The sequence below is a fragment of the Pelophylax lessonae genome, assembly GCF_965119305.1.
Source record: "Pelophylax lessonae genome assembly, chromosome: 7".
NCBI classification, from domain to species: Eukaryota; Metazoa; Chordata; class Amphibia; order Anura; family Ranidae; genus Pelophylax; species Pelophylax lessonae.
The window spans coordinates 294,763,128-294,788,128 of record NC_138774.1 but is presented as its reverse complement, the minus strand read 5'-3'; the positions used below and the strand labels follow the sequence as shown (position 1 = coordinate 294,788,128).

General features: G+C 49.4%; 1 protein-coding gene across 1 annotated transcript in view; it reads right to left on the bottom strand.

Moving 5' to 3' along the window:
* CCDC22 (CCC complex scaffolding subunit CCDC22) overlaps positions 1–25,001 on the bottom strand; it is a 46,414-nt gene that overhangs the window by 6,101 nt on the left and 15,312 nt on the right. Inside the window, exons 3-15 of the mRNA XM_082263464.1 lie at positions 23,919–24,051; positions 21,028–21,134; positions 20,565–20,643; positions 18,999–19,168; positions 18,436–18,642; positions 15,942–16,007; positions 13,899–14,015; positions 13,513–13,632; positions 11,088–11,204; positions 8,833–8,934; positions 7,190–7,297; positions 4,971–5,066; positions 2,045–2,104 (exon numbers count right to left, since the gene is read on the bottom strand). Coding sequence (XP_082119590.1) covers positions 2,045–2,104; positions 4,971–5,066; positions 7,190–7,297; positions 8,833–8,934; positions 11,088–11,204; positions 13,513–13,632; positions 13,899–14,015; positions 15,942–16,007; positions 18,436–18,642; positions 18,999–19,168; positions 20,565–20,643; positions 21,028–21,134; positions 23,919–24,051 — 1,482 coding nt within the window. The remainder of the gene's footprint in view (positions 1–2,044; positions 2,105–4,970; positions 5,067–7,189; positions 7,298–8,832; positions 8,935–11,087; positions 11,205–13,512; positions 13,633–13,898; positions 14,016–15,941; positions 16,008–18,435; positions 18,643–18,998; positions 19,169–20,564; positions 20,644–21,027; positions 21,135–23,918; positions 24,052–25,001) is intronic.

The window sequence follows — 25,001 nt, the reverse complement described above, 5'->3', positions numbered from 1 at the left end:
GGAAGAACCCCTAGCACACTCAGGAAGAACCCCTAGCACACTCAGGAAGAACCCCTAGCACACTCAGGAGGAACCCCTAGCACACTCAGGAGGAACCCCTAGCACACTCAGGAGGAACACCTAGCACACTCAGGAAGAACCCCTAGCACACTCAGGAAGAACCCCTAGCACACTCAGGAGGAACCCCTAGCACACTCAGGAGGAACACCTAGCACACTCAGGAAGAACCCCTAGCACACTCAGGAAGAACCCCTAGCACACTCAGGAAGAACCCCCAGCACACTCAGGAGGAACCCCTAGCAAACTCAGGAGGAACACCTAGCACACTCAGGAGGAACACCTAGCACACTCAGGAAGAACACCTAGCACACTCAGGAAGAACCCCTAGCACACTCAGGAGGAACACCTAGCACACTCAGGAGGAACACCTAGCACACTCAGGAGGAACCCCCAGCACACTCAGGAAGAACCCCTAGCACACTCAGGAGGAACCCCTAGCAAACTCAGGAAGAACCCCTAGCACACTCAGGAAGAACCCCTAGCACACTCAGGAAGAACCCCTAGCACACTCAGGAAGAACCCCTAGCACACTCAGGAAGAACCCCTAGCACACTCAGGAGGAACACCTAGCACACTCAGGAGGAACACCTAGCACACTCAGGAAGAACCCCTAGCACACTCAGGAGGAACACCTAGCACACTCAGGAGGAACACCTAGCACACTCAGGAGGAACACCTAGCACACTCAGGAGGAACACCTAGCACACTCAGGAAGAACACCTAGCACACTCAGGAAGAACACCTAGCACACTCAGGAGGAACACCTAGCACACTCAGGAAGAACACCTAGCACACTCAGGAAGAACCCCTAGCACACTCAGGAGGAACACCTAGCACACTCAGGAGGAACACCTAGCACACTCAGGAGGAACCCCCAGCACACTCAGGAAGAACCCCTAGCACACTCAGGAGGAACCCCTAGCACACTCAGGAGGAACACCTAGCACACTCAGGAGGAACCCCCAGCACACTCAGGAAGAACCCCCAGCACACTCAGGAGGAACCCCCAGCACACTCAGGAGGAACCCCTAGCAAACTCAGGAAGAACCCCTAGCACACTCAGGAAGAACCCCTAGCACACTCAGGAAGAACCCCTAGCACACTCAGGAAGAACCCCTAGCACACTCAGGAAGAACCCCTAGCACACTCAGGAAGAACCCCTAGCACACTCAGGAAGAACCCCTAGCACACTCAGGAGGAACACCTAGCACACTCAGGAAGAACCCCTAGCACACTCAGGAAGAACCCCTAGCACACTCAGGAGGAACACCTAGCACACTCAGGAGGAACACCTAGCACACTCAGGAAGAACACCTAGCACACTCAGGAAGAACACCTAGCACACTCAGGAAGAACACCTAGCACACTCAGGAAGAACACCTAGCACACTCAGGAAGAACACCTAGCACACTCAGGAAGAACACCTAGCACACTCAGGAAGAACCCCTAGCACACTCAGGAAGAACCCCTAGCACACTCAGGAGGAACACCTAGCACACTCAGGAAGAACCCCTAGCACACTCAGGAAGAACCCCTAGCACACTCAGGAAGAACCCCTAGCACACTCAGGAGGAACACCTAGCACACTCAGGAAGAACCCCTAGCACACTCAGGAAGAACCCCTAGCACACTCAGGAAGAACCCCTAGCACACTCAGGAAGAACTCCTAGCACACTCAGGAGGAACCCCTAGCACACTCAGGAGGAACCCCCAGCACACTCAGGAGGAACCCCCAGCACACTCAAGAGGAACACCTAGCACACTCAAGAGGAACCCCTAGCAAACTCACGAGGAACCCCTAGCACACTCAGGAAGAACCCCTAGCACACTCAGGAAGAACCCCTAGCACACTCACGAGGAACCCTGGTTGAGAAACACTGGGTTGAACCAATCCTCCAATAGCCCCATTCCCACTGTAGGAGTGGGGTGCAGAATACTCCCAAGCTGAATCCCTCACCCCTGGCTTCCATTACCCGTCTCTTACCTCATGTAAGGCAGCCAGATATTTGTAGGCTTTTCGAACCGGTTCATCCTTCTTGGCATCCTGTGCAGAAAACTTCAGGTGTTACAATATTCCACATAACACAACACTGTATACTCCAAACATCAAAAGAAAAAGATTAAACTTAAAAAATGTGCAATCGCTTCCAAAAAACGATTAGGTGATATGAGATGGGGTTCACACTTCTGGGGCACTGCGAGCTGCCTTTTGCACAAGCACTGTAGCCTATTCATTTGAATGAGCTGCCATGCCTGCTAAAAACGCAGGAAAAAAGGTCCCTGCTCTATTTTTGAAGTCGCAGCCTGCACAGAAATCGCAAGTGCAAAGCGGTTGCTAGTGTGGGAAGCAGTTTCTGGCTTTCTTGTTCATGCGGGTGCAATTAGGATTAATGGCACCCGCAAGCATCTCCTACATTTTCTGTGCAGGTGGTTGCGGCTGCAGAAACGGGTGCGAACCCGCAACAGGAACCACCAGGCCTTAAATCCTAATTTTCTTTAACCACATCCGGACATACTGGTACGTCGGGTTGGTTATACTGGGATGATATGCAGCTGCAGGTACCATCCTGGTACCGTTTTTTTTAGAGCCAGCGGTGGGCTCTCTTGTAAAAGCAATCCTAGAGGGTAACTAGCTGTTGGATTGCTTTTGCAAGCAGCAGGAGGAGGCGTTCCTCCCCCACCGCTGCTTCTGCAACTTGCTCAGGCTCTCTTTTAAAAGCAAATCCTAGCGGCTAACTAGCTGCTGGATTACTTTTGCAAGCAGCAGGAGGAGGAGGCGTTCCTCCCCCGCCACCGCTTCTGCAGCTTTCTCAGGCTCTCTTTTAAAAACAATCCTAGCAGCTAACTAACTGCTGGATTGCTTTTGAAAGCAGGAGGAGGCGTTCCTCCCCCATCGCCGCTTCTGCAGCTTGCTCAGGCTCTCCCATCCCACCGGACGCGCCGGCTGGTTCGAAAGCCGAACAAAGCCGAGAATGGCTTTGAGTGGCTCTCCAATATGGTAACTCGGAAGGGATTACATGACATCACTTTCGGTTTACCTGAATGGCGCCATTTTTAAAAAATCAAAAGCATCCAAAAAACGCCGATGTTGGTGTTTTAAATGCTTATAAGGGCAGAGGAGGGATTTGGGGGTCTTATAGACCCCAGATTCCTTCATAAAGAGGACCTGTCACATGCCTATTGCTGTCACAAGGAGGTTTACATTCCTTGTGCCAGCAATAAAAGTGATCAAAAATAAATAGAATTCAAAAAAGCTTACCCCCCCAAACCCCCAAAAAAAATGCGTTTGAAAAATCGCTGCGCAAATACTGTGTGACATATATAAAAAAGAAAAAACATTTTATGCTCTAGGCCAGTGATGGCAAACCTTGGCATCCCAGATGTTTTGGAACTACATTTCCCATGATGCTTTACTACACTGTAGAGTGCATGAGTATCATGGGAAATGTAGTTCCAAAACATCTGGGGTGCCAAGGTTCTCCATCACTGCTCTAGGGCCTGCCTCTGCTTTAAAAAAATAAATAAAAATATTTATATTATATTATATTATATATATATATATATATATATATATATATATATATATATATATATATATATACATACAAATAAATAAATATATAAAATAATAATATATAAATAATAATATTATTATTAAAATATATATAAATATTAATTATATATATTTATATTAATTATAATGATATAATAATAAATATATATATATATATATATATATATATATATATATATATATATATATATATATATATATATATATATATATATATATATATATATATATATATATATATATTATTTATTTATTTATTTATTTATTTATTTATATGTGTTGGGGGGTTCCAACCAATTTTCTAGCCAAAAAAAAAGATTTTTACATGAAAACAAAAAGTGCCAGAAAAGGGACCGGGGGTCAAGTGGATCTAAAGCATTTTTATAGTAAAACAACAAACATGTCACACTTACCTGCTCAGTGCAATGCTTTAGCACAGAGCAGCCCCTATCTTCTTCTTCTGGGGTCCCCAGTCTGTGCTCCAGGCCCCTCCTCTTCATCGGGTGCCTCCACGGAAAGCCACTTGCCATGGGGGCACCCATGCATCCTTGCTCCCGAGCCCTGCTGCTGCATCCATTGACACAGGCAGCGCCTGCCCATGTCACAGGATTTGATTGACAGGAGCGGGAGCCATTGTCCAATGAAGAGAGAGACAGCGGCGGGAGCCTGCTGCACTCATGCACATTGCTGGATCAGATTGGGCTCAGGAAAAAAAAAAAAAAGGGGGGGGAGCTGCAGAACTGAAGATTTTTCAGCTTAATGGTTAGATTAAGGTGAAAAACCTTGAGAGATGTAGGTTTTCTTTTTTTTTTCCATACTTACCTAGGTGGATGCAGCATCAGTCCCCCGGCTCCTCTACACTGAGGACCGAGCGATCAAACACTACCGATCGCTCACAGCTACATGAGCAGAGAACTGCTGTCTGTCACAGCTCTCTGCACTGCCCACTTCTCGCTCACTGGGGCGCTGACCTGTGGAGGGGGCGGGAGCGGCCGGCTCCAGCGGCTCGCTGGGAGGCTGAGCCGGATGTCGATCCAGGGATCTAGGTGGATCCCGACTCCGTGGTCATGATGACGTGGAGCCTTGACCAACTCTGTGACGTCAGCAGAGTGCGGGCTGAAAACGGGTCACAGAAGTGCAAACTGAACTGCGCTCCTGTGATCCATAAGAAAAGTACAGCCAAAAGAGCTTTGGCTGTACTTCTCCTTTAAGGCTTTAGAACCACTTTAAAAACCATCTGATTGTCCCAATTATGATCAGCTGACCGGGCAGCCAGAATCTGGTTGCTATAGGCAACGATAAATGATTGCCTAGTGCTTTTAAATATAAACTCAACTTTAAACACGAGCTCATCGGTGACCACAAAGGTTCGGTCCACTTTTCCTGTTAAACTGTTGATTTCCTTCTGCAGGTCTTTAGTGTCTGAAAGGATCTGAAAAACAGCAATGCAAAAAAAAAAAAAAATTATTATTATTTTTTTTTACTGGCGTTGGCCTTAACATCGGAGCAGTCTCAACACGTGTGCAAAAACGGACAATGAAAGGTTATTCTCACACCTCTTAACCCAGGGGTCTTCAAACCATGGCCCTCCAGTTGTTCAGGAACTACAATTCCCATCATGCCTAGTCATGTCTGAGAATGTCAGAGTTTTACAATGCCTCATGGGACGTGTAGTTCAACAGCAGGAGGGCCGTAGTTTGAGGATCCCTGTATAACCGCTTCCGGACTGCCCGACAGTTATACTGCGGCAGGCAGCCCCTCCTGCACAAACCGACGTAGGTATAGGTCGGTCACGCGCCTGCAGCTAGGGGACGAGCGTGTGCCGTCATCGGCGTGCTACCGCCCCCGCTCGTCAGCGGGGAAGCCGATGCACTGGGCAGGCTGCTCCGATTGCTGCCTGACACCCACGATCGTTCTCCGCTGAGAGAGAAGGAGGATCGGATGTTGTAAACACAGCTGACCGTTCTTCTCTCTGGAATGATCACAGAGCGCCTGTGATCCTTCCATATAGGAACACAGGTCTCTATGATCATTTCACAAGCCACGCCCCCCACATTTAGAATCACTCCCCTAGGCTCACATTTAACCCTGTGATCACACAGTGTTAACCCCCTCCCTGCCAGTGTCATTATTACAGTGACAGTGCATATTTTTAGCACTGATTACTGTAGTAATGTCACTGGTACCCCCCAAAAAAAGTGTCAAAAATGTCAGTCAGGGGTCCGATCTGTCCGCTGCAATATCGCAGTCCAGCAAAAAAAAAAAAAAATTATATATATATATAATAAATAAATCGCAGATTACTAGAAAAAAAAAAAACAACAAAAAAACAGAAAAACAGAAAAACAATAAAAATGACAAATCTTTTCCGTAGTTAGTAGACGCGATAAACTTTTGCGCAAACCATTCAAAATACGATTTTTTTTTTTTAGCAAAAATATGAAGCAGGAAACATATTGGCCTAAAATGTTAAAAAATTTGGATTTTTAAATTTTTTTTTTGAGAATGTTATATAGCAGAATTTTTTTTTTTTTCAGAATTGTTGCTCTTTTTTTGTTTATAGCACAAAAAAATAAATAAATTAAAAAAAAAAAAAAAAAAAAAAAAAAAAAAAAAAAATCGCACAGATGATCAAATACCACCAAAAGAAAGCTCTATTTGTGGGGGAAAAAAAAGGACATCAATTATATCTTATTTGGATACAGCGTCGCACGACCGCGCAATTGTCAGTTAAAGTAACGCAGTGCCGAATCGCAAAATAGGGCCTGGTCAGGAATGGGGCAAATCCTTCCGGTTAAATGGTTAATCAGTGACTATCATTGAAGTCACTGCCACCAGTTATCGAAATAAACAAAATATATTATTATCTTATCTTGGGAAGTACCCAGACTGAAATATTATTTGTGATAAAAAGATAAAAAGGGAAATTTTTTTTATATCCATTAGATTGTAAGCTCTTCTGAGCAGGGCCCTCTAAATCCTCTTGTATTTTATTGCATTGTATATGTACTGTCTCCCTCTAATATTGTAAAGCGCTGTGTAAATTGCTGGCGCTATAGAAATCCTTATTAAAGCGGAGTTCCAGCCTAAACACAAACTCACCAGTCCAACGGTCCAGCGATGCGGCCGCCCGAAGCCTCGCTCTTCTCCCTCTCTGTCTGCGGCGCCGGCATCACTGGTGTGGGCACCCGGCTGTGACGGTTGTCGGCTTCACAGCCGGGTACGCACTGCGCATGTGCGAGTCGCGCTGCGCGTCGTGATTGGCCGACAATCTTCTGACACGTCCCAGAAGATTGCAGGGAGGGAGGGGGGAGAGGAGAACTTCCGCTCAGGGCGCTGCGGCGCTCCGAGCGGAAGTGGGAGCGGGTACCTGTCAAAACTAGGTACCCCCTCTCCCCCCCAAAAAAAATGATATGCCAAATATGGCATGTCAGGGGGTTAGAACTGCCTAAAGCGGAAGTTCCACTTTTGGGTGGAACTCCGCTTTAATAATAATATTTTGGTTTCACATTTTGGTGCCGTGACTCGAATTCTAAACTGAACAACAGTCATTACCTTCGTGATTTCCTCCTTTTGCTTCTTAATATTGCTTACAATCTCTAGGATGCGCTGGGTATAGGCGGCTCGCGAGACCTCCTGAGGAAGAGACTCGTACTCTGACACCTGTAGAAAACGGAGAGAGGTGACAATTACCAGCAGGAACCAATATTCTTCAAGTGGAATCTTTAACGTCTGGAGGTCAAACTGACCGAATTGTCAAATCAGCAGTTCAGCTGCGATTCCGATGCAAATTTTTGAAGCCGGCGAAAACCCAGCGTCTTTACAATAGCTAGTTGTTAAGGAGTGTGCCGGAAAGCCAGCAGCCGCGTCCTTAACGACAGAGGACTCATCAGCTGTCAGTGGGGTTACCCGCTGACAGCTGAATGTAAAATTCCATTCGGTGCCAACAGGGACAAGTCTCTGGGTGGCTCCACCAATTAGCAATTTACTTACTTGCCGCCCATCCACCGTCAAATGACGGCGGAGCGGTGCGGCTCTCGTTCTGGGAGGACGTCATATGACGTCGCCCCAGAACGGCTGCTTGATCGCGGCCACGCCGTGGACACGGCGCGACCCTGATTTTGGTAAAGAGCCAATGACGTGGCTCTTTACCCATTTTATCGGCTGTGTCCACATACAGTATATAAATGAGGAAATGCCATTTAATCGGCGCCCCTCACACTGTCGAGTGTGTGGCGAGGAGAGCCGATCAGCGGTTCCTCCTCAAAGGGGAGTCCAGGACAGAACTCCCCTTTGATAGGTGCCACCAGGTGAGACATCCGTTTCCCCCTGATTACAGTAAAGAAAAAACAGTGCACGTCTTGCCTTCACTCATCTCTATGCCAATCCACCGGCGGAGCCGGATGGGTCCTGGGCTTTAACAATCGGTGGAGTAAGCCCGGGAACCACCAGGAAGATGCGGAAGAGGGGGCACCCCTCTAGCCACTTCTAAAAGTGGGTCCAAGTGGAAGATTCGCCACTGGACCACTTTCATTTGGAAGAGAATTTTCGTCTGAAAAAAAGCAAATACCGGGATTATGGCATATTGCTGCAGCCATAAACCCGGTATTCCTCTCCCTGACTGACGTCATTTGTCTATGGCCTGGTTGGTAAGCCCAAGTGATTAAGCATTCTCAGTAATGCATTTTACCCAACCTGTCACTCACCCTGACATGTGGAGGGCAGGCTGCGGCGGCTTCCCCCTCAGTCTCCTCCGTGGGTTGGACTTCCCCTGCGTCTCCTCCCTCCTCCTTGGCCAAGAGCAAGGCTTCTTTCGGCCAATCGGGAAACAGGTCTCAGGACCCGCTTCCTGATTGGCCAGGAGGAGAATTTGTGTGACAATAGCGAGTTTACATTCGCTATGGTCACACAACTGGTTGTGCTCGGGGCGCAATGCTCTGCGCCCCGAGCCCACCTTTTTTGAAGCTTACTAGAGCCTCTGGCTCTAATCCACGTGCTTAAAAAAAAAAACACCCTATTGGAATCCATGCGTCCGGAGCCCTGCATGTAGATTAGGGGGCCGAATGCATGGATAGGGGGGTGGCGCCCCTGCGCTCCCAATGGACGGGCCGCCCATTGGGGGGAGCGGCGCCCCCAATGGACGGGCCGCCACTGCTGCCAAAGTAATACTTGTATTGAAGCAGGCAGACAACTCTTACCAGCTGCTTGTAGAGCTCCTCTTTGCGCTTCGCCTCATCAGCCGAGGCTCGGATTTTGTCGTATAAATCTTTGACATCTTTCATCCACCGAGAGGACTCATCCTGTGAAAGAATGGACCAAGATTTTTGGTATCTTGACATGCCATTTAATTCCGTTCTTAAAAATATCAATAATCAGACTTTATAGGACATGTATACTTTGCATTAACATTAGCTCTACCTTTTAGCTGCAGCATGCTCATCATATCTTCCAAAAAAGATGTTTCAGAGCCTCTGGATTTGTAATTTCCTGTCCAGGGGGTGGGGCTTTTGTGGCTGCTGTATACTCTAATCAGCAACTTCACTGGATTCTATACACAGGGCATGGAAGGGAACAGCGGGTAGCGCCATTCCTGCTGGTCTCTGCTAATCTCCGCCCACCCCCTGCATCTAATTTTATTCCAGACCTGCCCAATGAACATCCACAACTGTCACTACCATCCCAATGAGCGCCCACAACTGTCACTACCATCCCAATGAGCGCCCACAACTGTCACTACCAATCCCAATGAGCGCCCACAACTGTCACTACCATCCCAATGCATGATGAAAACTGAAACACATCACAGGTGATATCATATGCTGCTCAGTGATTGCAGCATTCTAGTCTGCATCTCCCCAAGGTAATACTTAAAATCTGGCCTGTTAGTGTGCCCTGAGGACCGGAGTTGAGAAACACTGATCTACGTGATGCTCCAAAAGAGACAGGAAGTAGTGAGTGTACAGCTTGTATAACAGTGTAAATTTGCTGTCCCCTCAAAATAACTCAACACACAGCCATTAATGTCTAAACCGCTGGCAACAAAAGTGAGTACACCCCTAAGTGAAAATGTCCAAATTGTGCCCAAAGTGTCAATATTTTGTGTGGCCGCCATTATTTTCCAGCACTGCCTTAACCCTCTTGGGCATGGAGTTCACCAGAGCTTCACAGGTTGTCACTGGAGTCCTCTTCCCCTCCTCCATGATGACATCACAGAGCTGGTGGATGTTAGAGACCTTGCGCTCCTCCACCTTCTGTTTGAGGATCCCCCACAGATGCTCAATAGGGTTTAGGTCTGGAGACGAGCTTGGCCAGTCCATCACCTTTACCCTCAGCTTCTTTAGCAAGGCAGTGGTCATCTTGGAGGTGTTTGGGGTCGTTATCATGTTGGAATACTGCCCTGCGGCCCAGTCTCTGAAGGGAGGGGATCATGCTCTGCTTCAGTATGTCACAGTACATGTTGGCATTCATGGTTCCCTCAATGAACTGTAGCTCCCCAGTGCTGGCAGCACTCATGCAGCCCCAGACCATGACACTCCCCCCACCATGCTTGACTGTAGACAAGACACACTTGTCTTTGTACTCCTCACCTGGTTGCCCCCACACACGCCTGACACCATCTGAACCAAATAAGTTTATCTTGGTCTCATCAGACCACAGGAGATGGTTCCAGTAATCCATGTCCTTAGTCTGCTTGTCTTCAGCAAACTGTTTGCTGGCTTTCTGGTGCATCATCTTTAGAAGAGGCTTCCTTCTGGGACGACAGCCATGCAGACCAATTTGATGCAGTGTGCAGCGTATGGTCTGAGCACTGACAGGCTGACCCCCCACCCCTTCAACCTCTGCAGCAATGCTGGCAGCACTCCTAGGTCTATTTCCCAAAGACAACCTCTGGATATGACGCTGAGCACGGCACTCAACTTCTTTGGTGGACCATGGGGAGTCCTGTTCTGAGTGGAACCTGTTCTGGTAAACCGCTGTATGGTCTTGGCCACCATGCTGCAGCTCAGTTTCAGGGTCTTAGCAAACTTCAGGTTCCAGTAATCCATGTCCTTAGTCTGCTTGTCTTCAGCAAACTGTTTGAGGACTTTTTTGTGCATCATCTTTAGAAGAGTCTTCCTTCTGGGATGACAGCCATGCAGACCAATTTGATGCAGTGTGCGGCGTATGGTCTGAGCACTGACAGGCTGATTGTATTTTTTCCATCAGTCCCTGCCCCCAAGAAGCTTACAATCTAAGGTCCCCAACTCACATTTATACATACACACAGTAGGGCCAATTTAGACAGAAGCTAATGAACCTACCAGCATGTCTTTTGAAGTGTGGGAGGAAACAAGAGTACCCGGAGGAAACCCACACAGGCACAGGGAGCACATGCAACCCGGCACTACCTGTGGTAAAGGATTGGAACGGACGACCCCAGTGCTGCAAGGCTCTTTATGTTATTAGAACGTACCTCCTTCTCCTGATGGACCCTCCTCAGCTCTCTGTACTCTTCCACGAGCCGGACCCGATGAGATTCCCACTGACCGGCGAGGTTTACCAGCCGCTGAGTGCTGCTGTCTACCATGGCCTATAAAAAAGCAGTACAAAGAGATCCATAAAAAAATATATAAATCAATCAAATCACACCTAAATTATATAGTACACATTTTTAAAGCAAACTGGGACAAAGCAACGAGATCACTAAAATGCCGTCTATTAAACTCAAACAGTTGCAGAACAGTATAGAAAAAATAAAAAAGTGTATATATGTTCACAATAACAGTAATTATATATATATATATATATATATATTTTTTTATTTTATTAAAATGTATTTATATATATATATATATATATATATATATATATATATATATATATATATATATATATATATATATATATATATATATTATATAAAATATATATATATATATATTTCCTGCAAGAGAGGCCTGGATCGGTTTTCCCCGCCTTTCCTGCCCGAGAGAGGACCAGATCAGTTTTCCCCACCTTTCCTGCCCGAGAGAGGACCGGATCGGTTTTCCCCGCCTTTCCTGCCCGAGAGAGGACCGGATCAGTTTTCCCCGCCTTTCCTGCCCGAGAGAGGACCGGATCAGTTTTCCCCACCTTTCCTGCCCGAGAGAGGACCAGATCGGTTTTCCCCGCCTTTCCTGCCCGAGAGAGGACCAGATCGGTTTTCCCCGCCTTTCCTGCCTGAGAGAGGACCAGATCAGTTTTCCCCGCCTTTCCTGCCCGAGAGAGGACCGGATCGGTTTTCCCCGCCTTTCCTGCCCGAGAGAGGACCGGATCGGTTTTCCCCGCCTTTCCTGCCCGAGAGAGGACCGGATCGGTTTTCCCCGCCTTTCCTGCCCGAGAGAGGACCGGATCAGTTTTCCCCACCTTTCCTGCCCGAGAGAGGACCGGATCGGTTTTCCCCGCCTTTCCTGCCCGAGAGAGGACCGGATCAATTGTCCTCCCCTTTCCTGCCCGAGAGAGGACCAGATCGGTTTTCCCCGCCTTTCCTGCCTGAGAGAGGACCGGATCGGTTTTCCCCGCCTTTCCTGCCAGAGAGAGGCCTGGATCGGTTTTCCCCGCCTTTCCTGCCCGAGAGAGGACCGGATCGGTTTTCCCCGCCTTTCCTGCCCGAGAGAGGACCGGATCAGTTTTCCCCACCTTTCCTGCCCGAGAGAGGACCGGATCGGTTTTCCCCGCCTTTCCTGCCCGAGAGAGGACCAGATCAGTTTTCCCCGCCTTTCCTGCCTGATAGAGGACCGGATCGGTTTCCCCCCCCCCCCCTTTCCTGCCTGAGAGAGGATAGGATAAATTTTCCCCCCCTTTCCTGCCCGAGAGAGGACCAGATCAGTTTTCCCCGCCTTTCCTGCCCGAGAGAGGACCGGATCGGTTTTCCCCGCCTTTCCTGCCCGAGAGAGGACCAGATCAGTTTTCCCCGCCTTTCCTGCCCGAGAGAGGACCGGATCAGTTTTCCCCGCCTTTCCTGCCCGAGAGAGGACCGGATCGGTTTTCCCCGCCTTTCCTGCCGAGAGAGGACCAGATCGGTTTTCCCCGCCTACCGGGTCCAGGACGACCTGGAAACGGCGGAAGGGGGGGCACCTCTTGCGCCAGCCATAAAGGTGATCCTGGTGGCAATATGTGTTATCCGGCAGTTAAGCAATCTTCCGTTTGTTCTTAGCAGACCAGAGCATATGCAAAATAAAAGGCTTCACATAGGGTAATACCATAAAAACCAAACAATTTAGCGATATATTGCACTTACATGGCACAAACTTGCAAACTGCATGTAGGACGCCAGAGGCGCAAGATAAACACTTCCTCCAGTCACAAACAGCCGTCGTACATGTTCCTCCCTACGCGTTTCGTCATACGTGACGTCATTAGGGGCACGAAAATTTTTCTTAAGGCGACAGAACGCTCAGATGTGAACAGGGGCCGTTGAAATGAATGGGATTTGTCTTGTTGGGTGTTTGTAGAGCTAAGGCTTAGAGCAGAAAATGGCCTAGATGTGAACGGAGCCTTAAAATGGAGCTCTGTCTTGTTTACTTAGGCAGATCTCCGTTCTGAATCTCTGCCTGGCGATCTGCGGGTGCCAGCAAACATCCAATGCCCAACACCCGATGATCGGCTTCTGCTGTGAGTAAACACAGCAGAAGCGAAGGGCGCCCCCTAGGCAGAAGTGCAGAATCACGTGTATATACGGGATTCTGCACAGAACAGCTGCCCTGTAGCAGTAGATCTTCTATAGGGCGGTCATTAAGTGGATAAATAAAGCTTTCATAGATTTATCTAGAAGCCGCTTCTGTTTTGTCACTTGGGTGGATATTCTCTGGACGGATGCTTTATTCTCATTTATCAAATTCTGCATTTGGCGCAGTTACCTGCAATTTGGCAAGATTGTTTTCTGCGTCGGGCAATAATTCCACCGCTGTCTTCTTCACTCTTACCACGCCCTCCTTCTCCTCACAGCACTGCTGCATTTTCCTTCGCTCTTCCTCCACCTGCAGGAATGAGATCACAGGACTCCAGTGATGACATCATCTGACTGTAAACTTACACATTATTACTAGATTAACGTGATTACTGAGAAAGTAAAGCCCGCCCAAACGTATCCCCCCCCCCCGTGTGAAAGGAGGGTTTGCGGAGTAAGTAAGCTTGATAACTCATAACATCAGACTACCAAAATGTAAAGCCCCAGGGCTTCCTGGATAGGTCGCTTGTCTCTGCGTAACTCCTCCCCCTGTTCAGGGTTTGCCCGCCTTCTTACCTGAGTCAGAGTGAGTTGGAGGAGTTTGGCGCTCTCCGTCAGTCCCTGGATCTCCTGATCTATGAGCTCAATCTGCTGCTGTAGGGATGTCAGCTCCTGCTGTTCGGCATCTGCATCCTAAAATCGAAAGAAAAAGCCAGCTGCATTAGTGATCGACCGATATCGTTTTTTCATTGCCGATATCGATATTTTGGTCATCGCATATCGGTATCGGACGAAATTTTCTTACATTTAAAAAATTTTTTTTTTTTCATTTTTGTTTGACAGGTACTGTTGTGGAGGGATCTGGGGGGTCTAAAAGACCCCAAACCCCTCCTCTGCACTTAAAAGCATTCAAAACGCCAAGTTTGGCTGTTTTGAATGCGGTCATTTTTTTAATTCGGCGCAGAGTACCCGGAAGTGATGTCATGACATCAGCTATGGACACCGGTCATGACATCACTTCCGGGTTTTTGCATGGAGACCCGATCAGAGCCGAATCCGTGCAGGCCGTGCAGGCTGGATGCCCGGGTCTCCTGGGTGGGACGGGAGACCCGGGCGAGCCGCAGAAGGCAGCGAGAGGAGGGGGGGGGGGGGACGTCCCCTTCTGCTCCTTGTAATGACAGCCGAGAGGCTTCTCAGCCACATCGGTTGTCATTACAAGACAGCCGACCGTCGGCTATGGACGCCGGTACCGGGGTGATGCCTCTAGCTGCAGCCATCACTCCGGTACAGCACTTTCCCTAAATATCGGCAATACCGGTATCCTCCGGGGCCGATTCCGATATATCGGGGGAAGTGCATATTGGTCCTCGATATATCGGCTTTGCCCATAATCGGTCGATCCCTAGTTGGTGTACCGGGACATGTTTGGGGGTTTACCGCTGACACCCATTTGTGAAACATTTTTGAGGGATCCAGGACGCCACGCTTGAATTTTGAGTTTGGCCTTCGTTCACACAGGTTTCCCTAAGGCTGACCATACATGGGTCGAATTTCGAAAGAATATTCTTTTTTCGAAAATCTTATCTAAGAATATTCGTTGGAATTTTGCACCATTAGTGGGGCCGCATCAACGCCCGATTTTTGTGTGGTCATCTAATTTGAGTGACCGGGCAGGTTGGAGATTTTTTCAAAAAGGAACGATTTTCTAATCAGTGACGGGAGAATCGTGCGAGAAATATACTTGAAAAAGAAATGCGCATGAGTGCAAGAAAAGAAAAAATTCCTGGTCCACGAAAATTTATTTTCTGTAGCAACATGAGGTGAAATTGAAGGCGTGGTCGGTCGAATTTCGAAATCAATGGTGGCACCATCAGATCACAAAACGCACAAAATTTCTGATTTTGCCACCAGGCACCATTGATTTCGAAATTCGATCGACCACGCCTTCAAATTTCCCCTCCTGTTGCTACAGAAAATAATTTTTGTGGCCTGGGAATCTTTTTTTCTTTTCGGGAATTTTCTTTTCTTGCACTCATTCGCATTTCTTTTTTAATTATATTTCTCGCACGATTCTCCCATCACTGATTAGAAAATCGTTAGTTTTTCAAAAAATTTCCAACATGCCCGATCACTCAAAATTCGATGACCGCACGAAAATCAGCCGTTGCTGCGGCCCCACTAAGCCTCCGTTCACATTACGTCGCTCCGACTTAGGGGGCGACCTGTGAAGTCGCGTGCAAGCGCGACTTGTCCGGACTTCATGTAATGGAAGTCTATGCAAGTTGCCCCGAAGTAGTACAGGACCCTTTTTCTAAGTCGGAGTTGTGTCGCTCCTATTAGAACGGGTCCTGTACTACACAATGGGAGCGTGAGGACCGCGACTTGTCAGGCTGACAAGTCGCGGTCCAAGTCGTACCAGTGTGAATGCGGTTTAATGGTGCGAAATTCGAACGAAAAATTCTTAGATAAGACTTTCGAAAGATAATTCTCGAAAATTCGACCCATGTATGGCCAAGCCTAAGCGTACGTCCAGATGAGGGCTGCGTTTGCCCGTATGGGCAATGCGCAGGTGTTCTGTTCCAATACAGATCAATGCAGTGCTTTCTACAAGTTTCCTACCTGAGCGTCTCTTCTGGAGAGGCTTTCCGTGGCTCTTTGCATTTGCTCGTTTAATACGTGAGGATCCTGAAGGAAGACAAAAAAAAATAAAATAATAAAATAAAGACAACATAAGACCAGAGCAAAATTCATTCTGTGCTACTTTGTGGCCTGGCTGCTGCCAATATTTTGCAACTGGGCACCTCATTTTTTTTTTTTTTTTCAACCAATTATTTAAAGGTTTTTGAGTCCTCACAACTTTATCCAAAAATATCTGTGTCCTATTTACTGCGGCAGTGCAGCTCTCCTGCACAAACCGACGTACACATGCAGCTAGGGGGCGAGCGTGTGCGCTACGCTCCCGTCCCCACTCGGCAGCGGGGACTCCGATGCACGGGGCAGGCGGCTCCGATTGCTGCCTGACACCCGCGATCGTTCCGCGCTGAGAGAGAAGGACGGTCGGATGTTGTAAACACAGCTGACCGTTCTTCTCCCTGGAATGATCACAGAGCTCCTGTGATCCTTCTATATAGGATCACAGGTCTCTATGATCAATTCACAAGCCCCGCCCCCGTTCAATTAGAAACACCCACTAGGTACACATTTAACCCCTTGATCACCCACAGTGTTAACCCCTACGCTGCCAGTGTCATTAGTACAGTGACAATGCATATTTTTGCACTGATTACTGTAGTAATGTCACTGGTACCCCCAAAAGTGTAAAAAATGTCAGTTAGGGGTCCGATCTGTCCGCTGCAATGTCGCAGTCCCGCTAAAAATCGCAGATCGCCGCCATTACTAATAAAAAAGAAACGATAAAAAAGGACATAAATCTTTCCCGTAGTTAATAGACGTGATAACTTTTGCGCAAACCAATCAAAATACGATGATTCTAACTATGGGGGGCGTGACTTGTGAAATGACCATAGAGACCTGTGTTCCTATATAGAAGGATCACAGGCGCTCTGTGATAATCCCAGATAGAAGAACGGTCAGATGTGTTTACAACAGTCGACCGTTCTTCTCTCTCGGCGGGGAGCGATCGCGGGTGTCAGGCAGCAATCGGAGCAGCCTGCCCCGTGCATCGGAGTCCCCTAGCTGCAAGCGTACGACCGACGTAGGTCTACGTCGGTTCACGCAGGAGGGCCGCACTGCCGCAGTAAATGGGCGGCGGGTGGTCGGGAACCGGTTAACGAACAATTGCGCGGTCGTGCGACGCTGTACCCAAATAAAATTGATGTCCTTTTTTTCCCACAAACCGAGCTTTCTTTTGGTGGTATTTGATCACCTCTGCTATTTTTTTTTTTTTTTGCGCTATAAAACAAACAAAAAAAAAAAGCGACAATTCTGAAAAAAAGAAAATATTTTTCACATTCTGCTATATAACATTCCCAAAAAAAAAAAAAAAAAAATAATAATAATAATTTAAAAATCTAATTTTTTTAAACATTTTAGGCCAAATTGTTTTCTGCTACATATTTTTGGTAAAAATCACAATAAGCGTATTTATAAGTTATTGTGTCTACTAACTAAGAGAGAGATTTCTGGGACTTTTTATTTTTACTAGTAATGGCGGCGATCAGGAATTTTTAGCGGGACTGCGGCGGACCCCTAACTGACATTTTTGGGGGTACCAGTGATATTACTACAGTAATCAGTGCTACAAATATGTACTGTCACTGTAATAATGACACTGGCAGGGAAGGAGTTAACACCAGGGGAAATCAAAGGGTTAAGTGTGCTCCTAGGGGGCAGTGATGGTGAACCTTGGCACCCCAGATGTTTTGGGACTACATTTCCCATGATGCTCCTGTACTCTGCAGTTTAGTTGAGCATCATGGGAAATGTAGTTCCAAAACATCTGGGGTGCCGAGGTTCACCATCACTGGGCTAGGGGGTGCTTTCTAACGGTGTAGGCCGCAGTGATGGCTCAACTAAACTGCAGAGTACAGGAGCATTATGGGAAATGTAGTCCCATCACTGTAGGCCAGCGGATGGAATCACTAGATCAGGGCTATGCAAACTGTGGCCCTCCAGCTGTTACAAAACTACAAGTCCCATCATGCCTCTGGGTGTCATGCTTGTTGCTATCAGAGTCTTGCTATGCCTCATGGGACATGTAGTTCTTCAACATCTGGAGGGCCACAGTTTGCATATCCCTGCACTAGATGAACAGAGAGATCCTTGTTCCTAAATTGCAGGAACACAAGATCACTGTGTTCATCTCGGACAGAACGGCGGTCTGCCTTGTTTACATCGACAGACCTCCGTTCTGTCTCTCTGGGAAGCGATTGCGAGTAGCGACCGCCAGACTCGCCAATTGGCTCACCCTCTGGCCAATCAGTGTGCCTCCGGCAGCGGAGTGTCTGCCCCCCGCTGGCTATTGCAGGAAAAGACGTACAGGTACATCGCTTCGCGCAATAGAGCCGACTTTTTGTACTGCTGGCGGTCAGCAAGTGGGTATTGGCAATGCTATTTAGCCATCTTATTTCATCTACAATCTCAATAAAAGTACCTGCTGGTGAGTGAATTTCTGAGCGTGGGTGAACCTGGACCCTTTGTTCTGGTCGGCTCCTCCCTGCACGGTGAAGGCTTTAAGCATGTCCACAAGGTCCTGTGTGGCCGAGGCCGGCGTGTTCGTCTCCGAGAGCTGCTGGTTACACTGACGGAGCTGATCCTGTATCCTTTTCTGCAGGCGTTGCCGTTTCCTGCTACGGTACTCCTGTCACAACAAGGGGTTTGAATGCATTATGGAAAAAGTGGAGATAATGCACCCCCCCCTCACCCATGCACCCCCCTCACCCATGCACCCCCCTCATCCATGCAACCCCCTCACCCATGCAATAAAAAGGCATAAGAATTGTTAGCATAGGTAGGGTGTTTGAGAAACACAGGTGTGACCATGAACCAGTCCCCGGCTTGCAAAGTGTCGTTACCGTTTGGCCCCATTGGTTCTCAGCATCTGCTGGCACCCCGGGACGCATAGGCCCACAGCCTCACTCATACAGGCGACATGACCCCGGCCTTTATACATGCAAGGCCTGGGTGGCACCGAATGCTCATTTACAAAGGACTCACCTCAGCAGACAAGCGGGATGCAAGACCTTGGCTCTTCCACTCCGCCTCCCATTCCTGCACAGCGCTAACGTCCGACACGTTCCTCTCCAGAAGGGACGCCACCAGAGAGTAGGAGTGAGGCAGCTGCATATTGACCAAAGGCAAGTACTTCTCCCAGTACTCCTTCCTTTCTGCAATCACATACAAAACAGAGATGACAAAACCAGCCTGGAAACCGCCCAGAACCAAAGAGGTCATGACCTCTGAAAGCTCTGCCCCAAAAAAGGCAGGCAGAGTGTGAAGGACTAGTCACCCGTATTGTCTGATCTGCCGGTAGCCGATTCTTTTCACAATTGCTGGCTTACTATGCCTTGCTCTGTGCTGTGTCTGTGTGTGGAGGCAGCCATCTTGGTAGAGTCGACGTCATCGGCGCATGCACTCTGAAGAAACATACCCACTCCTCCCATGGCTGACCGATCCTCCCATTCCTTCCACAGCCACACCCCCCATGGCCGACCGGTCCTCCCACAGCCACTCCTCCCATGGCCGACCAGTCCTCCCATTCCTTCTACAACCACTCCTCCCATGGCCGACCGGTCCTCCCATTCCTTCCACAGCCACTCCTCCCATGGCCAACCGGTCCTCCCATTCCTTCCACAGCCACTCCCATTCCTTCCACAGCCACTCCTCCCATGGCCGACTGGTCCTCCCATTCCTTCCACAGCCACTCCTCCCATGGCTGACCGGTCCTCCCATTACTTCCACAGCCACTCCTCCAATGGCCGACTGGTCCTCCCATTCCTTCCACAGCCACTCCTCCAATGGCCGACTGGTCCTCCCATTCCTTCCACAGCCACTCCTCCCATGGCCGACCGGTCCTCCAATTCCTTCCACAGCCACTCTTCCCATGGCCAACTGGTCCTCACATTCCTTCAACAGCCACTCCTCCCATGGCCGACCGGTCCTCCCATTCCTTCCACAGCCACTCCCATGGCCGATCAGTCCTCCCAGTCCTTCTACAGCCACTTTCTCCATTCCTTCCACAGCCACTCCTCCCATGGCTGACTGGTCCTCCCATTCCTTCCACAGCCACTCCTCCCATGGCTGCCTGGTCCTCCCATTCCTTCCACAGCTGCTCCTCCCATTCCCTTCACGACCAATGTTTCCACGGCCACTCCCCCCTATTCCTTCCACGGCCACTCCTCCCATTCCTTCCACGGCCACTCCTCCCATTCCTTCCACGGCCACTCCTCCCATTCCTTCCACGGCCACTCCTCCCATGGCTGAACGATCCTTCCATTTTTATTTTATTTTGATGGGGAGGAGCCCATGTATTGTATAACTGTACATATCAGGGGTTGATTTACTAAAACTGGAGAGTGCAAATTCTGGTGCAGCTCTGCACAGAAACCAATCAGCTTCCAGGTTTTATTGTCGAAGCCTAATTGAAACAAGCTGAAGTTAGAAGCTGATTGGCTACCATGCACAGCCGCACCAGATTCAGTGCTCCAGATTTAGTAAACCCCCCCCCCCCCTCGGGGTCTTCATGTTTTTCACCAATGTACTGTAAAGAATAAGAGCTCTCACCAGGTGGGATGGACTTTGCAGAATGGTCACCGGCCAAAGACAGCGGCTGAGCCTGAAAACGATGCAACAAACACATGCTCTGGGGAGGAAAAATAGAAAGAAAAATTATAAATTATGGCTTTTCCCTGTATTGCAGACCACAAAATCCTAAAGCTGGGTCTCTGTGCTTCTCTATGCAATGCAGGTGGATCATGGCTGGTGGGAGGGGCCAACAGGTGCTGAAAACACCCTGCCTCAGTACTCCACACAAGTGCCCTTAAGAATTCCATGCATTCCCAAAAAATCCTGACGATTTTGGATAAAATAGAGGAAGATTCGAATCTCTGCCCGGCAACGTGACAGGACCGGTACCTTACTTCCAATATATGAATGGAATCTATGGCCTAGACCAGGATACACAGATAAATCACAACATTTTTAGCACTGCTGACCCCCCCCCCCTCTGTTGGTGCCGAGTACTAACCTGGGATCTTTGTGCAGCAGCTGTCCGGCACATCGGAGGGACCCAGGGAAGAGATAGCTGCTGCTTTATCTTGGATGCGATCTCTCTCTGTAATACAGCAGATTTGCCTACAAACAGAGCAAAAATCCATTTCATTGCTGAGTTATGGCAACCTTTCAAATCTCTGATTTGCCGAGTAGAAGAGGGTTCATGTGCGGGGGGATGGCTTACTATTGTTCTGTTTGCCAGTGTCCTAAACCTCCTGTAGGTGGCAGTATAACAGGTTGCTATGTCCGTAAACAAGACAGACATTTATATTTGGATTTTTGGTATTAAAGAAGTCTCATATGAGAAGTAAAAAATTGAAATCCTGGTCTATATATATATATATATATATATATATAATGAAGTATCTCCCTTTTACTTGTCCTCCTAAGAAACTCTGAATGATTCTTTACATAATTTATTTTACGCTTCTCCCATCCCTTCCATGACTGCTGCTTCCAAGGCCGCTCCCTCCATTCCTTCCATGGCCAACTGATCCTCCAATTCCTTCCAAAATGGCTGCTTCCACAGCCACTTCCTCCATTCCTTCCATGGCCACTCCTCCTATGGCCAACCGATCCTCCCATTTCTTCTATGGCCACTCCCTCTATTCCTTCCATGGCCGACCTGTGTTCCCATTCTTTCCACAGCCATTCCTCCCATTCCTTCAATGGCCACTGCTTCTATGGCCACTCCCCCAATTCTTTCCATGGCTACTCCTCCCATGGCCGACCGATTCTCCCCCTCCCTCCACAGTGGCCACTTCCACAGCCACTCCACCCATTCCATCCACGGCCGAGTGCTCCTCTTCCTATTCCTTCCACAGTGGCTGCTTTGGCAGGCGCTTCTCCTATTCCTTCCACGGCCACTCCCTCCAATTCATCCCCAGCCACTCCTCCCGTTCCTTCCACAGTGGCTGCTTCGTTGGCCGCTCTCCTCCCATGCTTTCCATGGCCACTCTTCCCATTCCATCCCCGGCCACCCCCTCCATTCCATCCCCGGCCACCCCCTCCATTCCATCCCCAACCACCCCCTCCATTCCATCCCCAACCACCCCCTCCATTCCATCCCCAACCACCCCCTCCATTCCATCCCCGGCCACCCCCTCCATTCCATCCCCGGCCACCCCCTCCATTCCATCCCCGGCCACCCCCTCCATTCCATCCCCGGCCACCCCCTCCATTCCATCCCCAACCACCCCCTCCATTCCATCCCCGGCCACCCCCTCCATTCCATCCCCGGCCACCCCCTCCATTCCATCCCCAACCACCCCCTCCATTCCATCCCCGGCCACCCCCTCCATTCCATCCCCGGCCACCCCCTCCATTCCATCCCCGGCCACCCCCTCCATTCCATCCCCGGCCACCCCCTCCATTCCATCCCCGGCCACCCCCTCCATTCCATCCCCGGCCACCCCCTCCATTCCATCCCCGGCCACCCCCTCCATTCCATCCCCAACCACCCCCTCCATTCCATCCCCGGCCACCCCCTCCATTCCATCCCCGGTCACCCCCTCCATTCCATCCCCGGCCAACCCCCTCCATTCCATCCCCGGCCACCTCCTCCATTCCATCCCCGGCCACCTCCTCCATTCCATCCCCGGCCACCTCCTCCATTCCATCCCCGGCCTCCCCCTCCATTCCATCCCCGGCCACCTCCTCCATTCCATCCCCGGCCACCTCCTCCATTCCATCCCCGGCCACCTCCTCCATTCCATCCCCGGCCACCTCCTCCATTCCATCCCCGGCCACCTCCTCCATTCCATCCCCGGCCTCCCCCTCCATTCCATCCCCGGCCTCCCCCTCCATTCCATTCCATCCCCGGCCACCCCCTCCATTCCATCACCGGCCACCCCCTCCATTCCATCACCGGCCACCCCCTCCATTCCATCACCGGCCACCCCCTCCATTCCATCCCCGGCCACCCCCTCCATTCCATCCCCGGCCACCCCCTCCATTCCATCCCCGGCCACCCCCTCCATTCCACCCCAGGCCACCTCCTCCATTCCATCCCCGGCCACCCCCTCCATTCCATCTCCGGCCACCTCCTCCATTCCATCTACAGTGGCTGCTTCCCCTATTCCTTTCACAGCCCACCCTCCCATTCCCTACACAGTGGCTGCTTCCACTGCCACTCCTCTCATTCCATCCACAGTGGCTGCTTCAGCGGTCGCTTCCCTCCATTCCACCCCCGGCCACTCCCTCTATTCCACCCCTGGCCACTCTCTCCATTCCTTCCACGGCCAACCGTTCCTCCCATTCCTTCCACAGTGGCTGCCTTAGCAGCCATTCATTCCATTGCCACTCCTCACATTCCTTCTACGGCCGACCACTCCTTTCATTCCTTCCACATTGGCTGCTTCAGCGGCCAATTCCACAGCCACTCCTCCCATTCCTTCCATGGCCACTCCTCCAATCCAGGGCCACTCCTCCCATGGCCAATCAAATCTCCAATTTCCTCCACAGTGGCTGCTTCCACTGCCACTCCTCTCATTCCCACCAGAGTGACTGCTTCAATAACCACTCCTCCCATTCCTTCAATAACCACTCCTCTCATTCCTTCTCTGGCCACTCCTCCCATTCCGTCTACGGCCAACTGTTCCTCCCATTCCTTCTATAGAAGCTGCTTCCACAGCCACTCCCTCTATTCCATCTCCGCCTACTCATCATATTCCTTCCATTGCTTTAACAGCCTCCTTAAGATTCCATTGACTCCACAGCCCTAAAGTTGAATTCCAGACAGATATTAGGGAGGATCCTCACCTGGCCTATCATAAATACAATTCCTAATACTTGTTGCTGTAGGCACGGCCATCTTGAAATGAGATCTGGCACACCCCCCTCCTGAACCCCCAGTTGGACACATACCTGCTGGTTGGTGGGCGTCCTCCTGGGAGTGTCTGGGCAGTTTCTCAGCGAGGAAAATCAGAAGCGCCCGGATATCTGGCTCGTTGCTATACAGGAAGGTCTGGTAGCCAACTTCTCCGCTGTATCCAAGGTCCTGAGGGATCCAAATCATGAAATATTAGCTCCCCATCATAAACATACACTAGATTGCCAAAAGTATTGGGACACCTGCCTTTACACGCACATAACATTTAATGGCATCCCAGTCTTAGACCGTAGGATTCAATATTGAGTTGGCCCAACCTTTGCAGCTATAACAGCTTCAACTCTTCTGGGAAGGCCGTCCACAAGGTTTAGGAGTGTCTATGGGAATGTTTCACCATTCTTCTAGAAGCACCTTTCTGAGGTCAGGCACTGATGTTGGATGAGGAGGCCTGGCTTGCAGTCTCCGCTTTAATTTATCCCAAAAGTGTTCCATTGGGTTGAAATCAGGACTCTGTGCAGTGGAGATGCCCCCATGAATTGCATCAATCTTGTTTTTGAAGTGATTGGCAATCACGTGAGCGAGTTACGCCTGTGGCCATGGAGGTGTTTGGAACACCTAAATTCAATGATTTGGAGGGGTGTCCCAATACTTTTGGCAATATAGTGTACATGCTGGAGTGTGATTAACCTGAAACGTTACGTATGCAGTTAAAAATTTTCCTTTGCTCCCCTGATTATCAAGCAATTATTACATTTGTAAGAACTACCTCTTGTGACATCATCGCTGGGTCATTCTGCTGGCCTTTGCTCTGTAGCCAAGAACGAGTGTGGTGGGAAGGGCCAGCAGGCTCCTGCAAACATCACAGCACCCTGCTTCTAGTGTTACATGGAAGAACACATCCCAATGGCCTTTAGACATGTATGCACTTCACCGCTGACTACCGGGTGCTGTAGGCTTTAGCTGTGCAATCTGCTTGATTAGCAGATTGCACAGCTAACGTCTGCAGCACCTAGTGGCCAGCAGAGATGCACGTCTAAAGGGATGCCAGGTATGTGTTCTTTCATCTAATGCTAAGGAACAACAATACCGTGACTGACACCAACCCTAAAGATCATGCC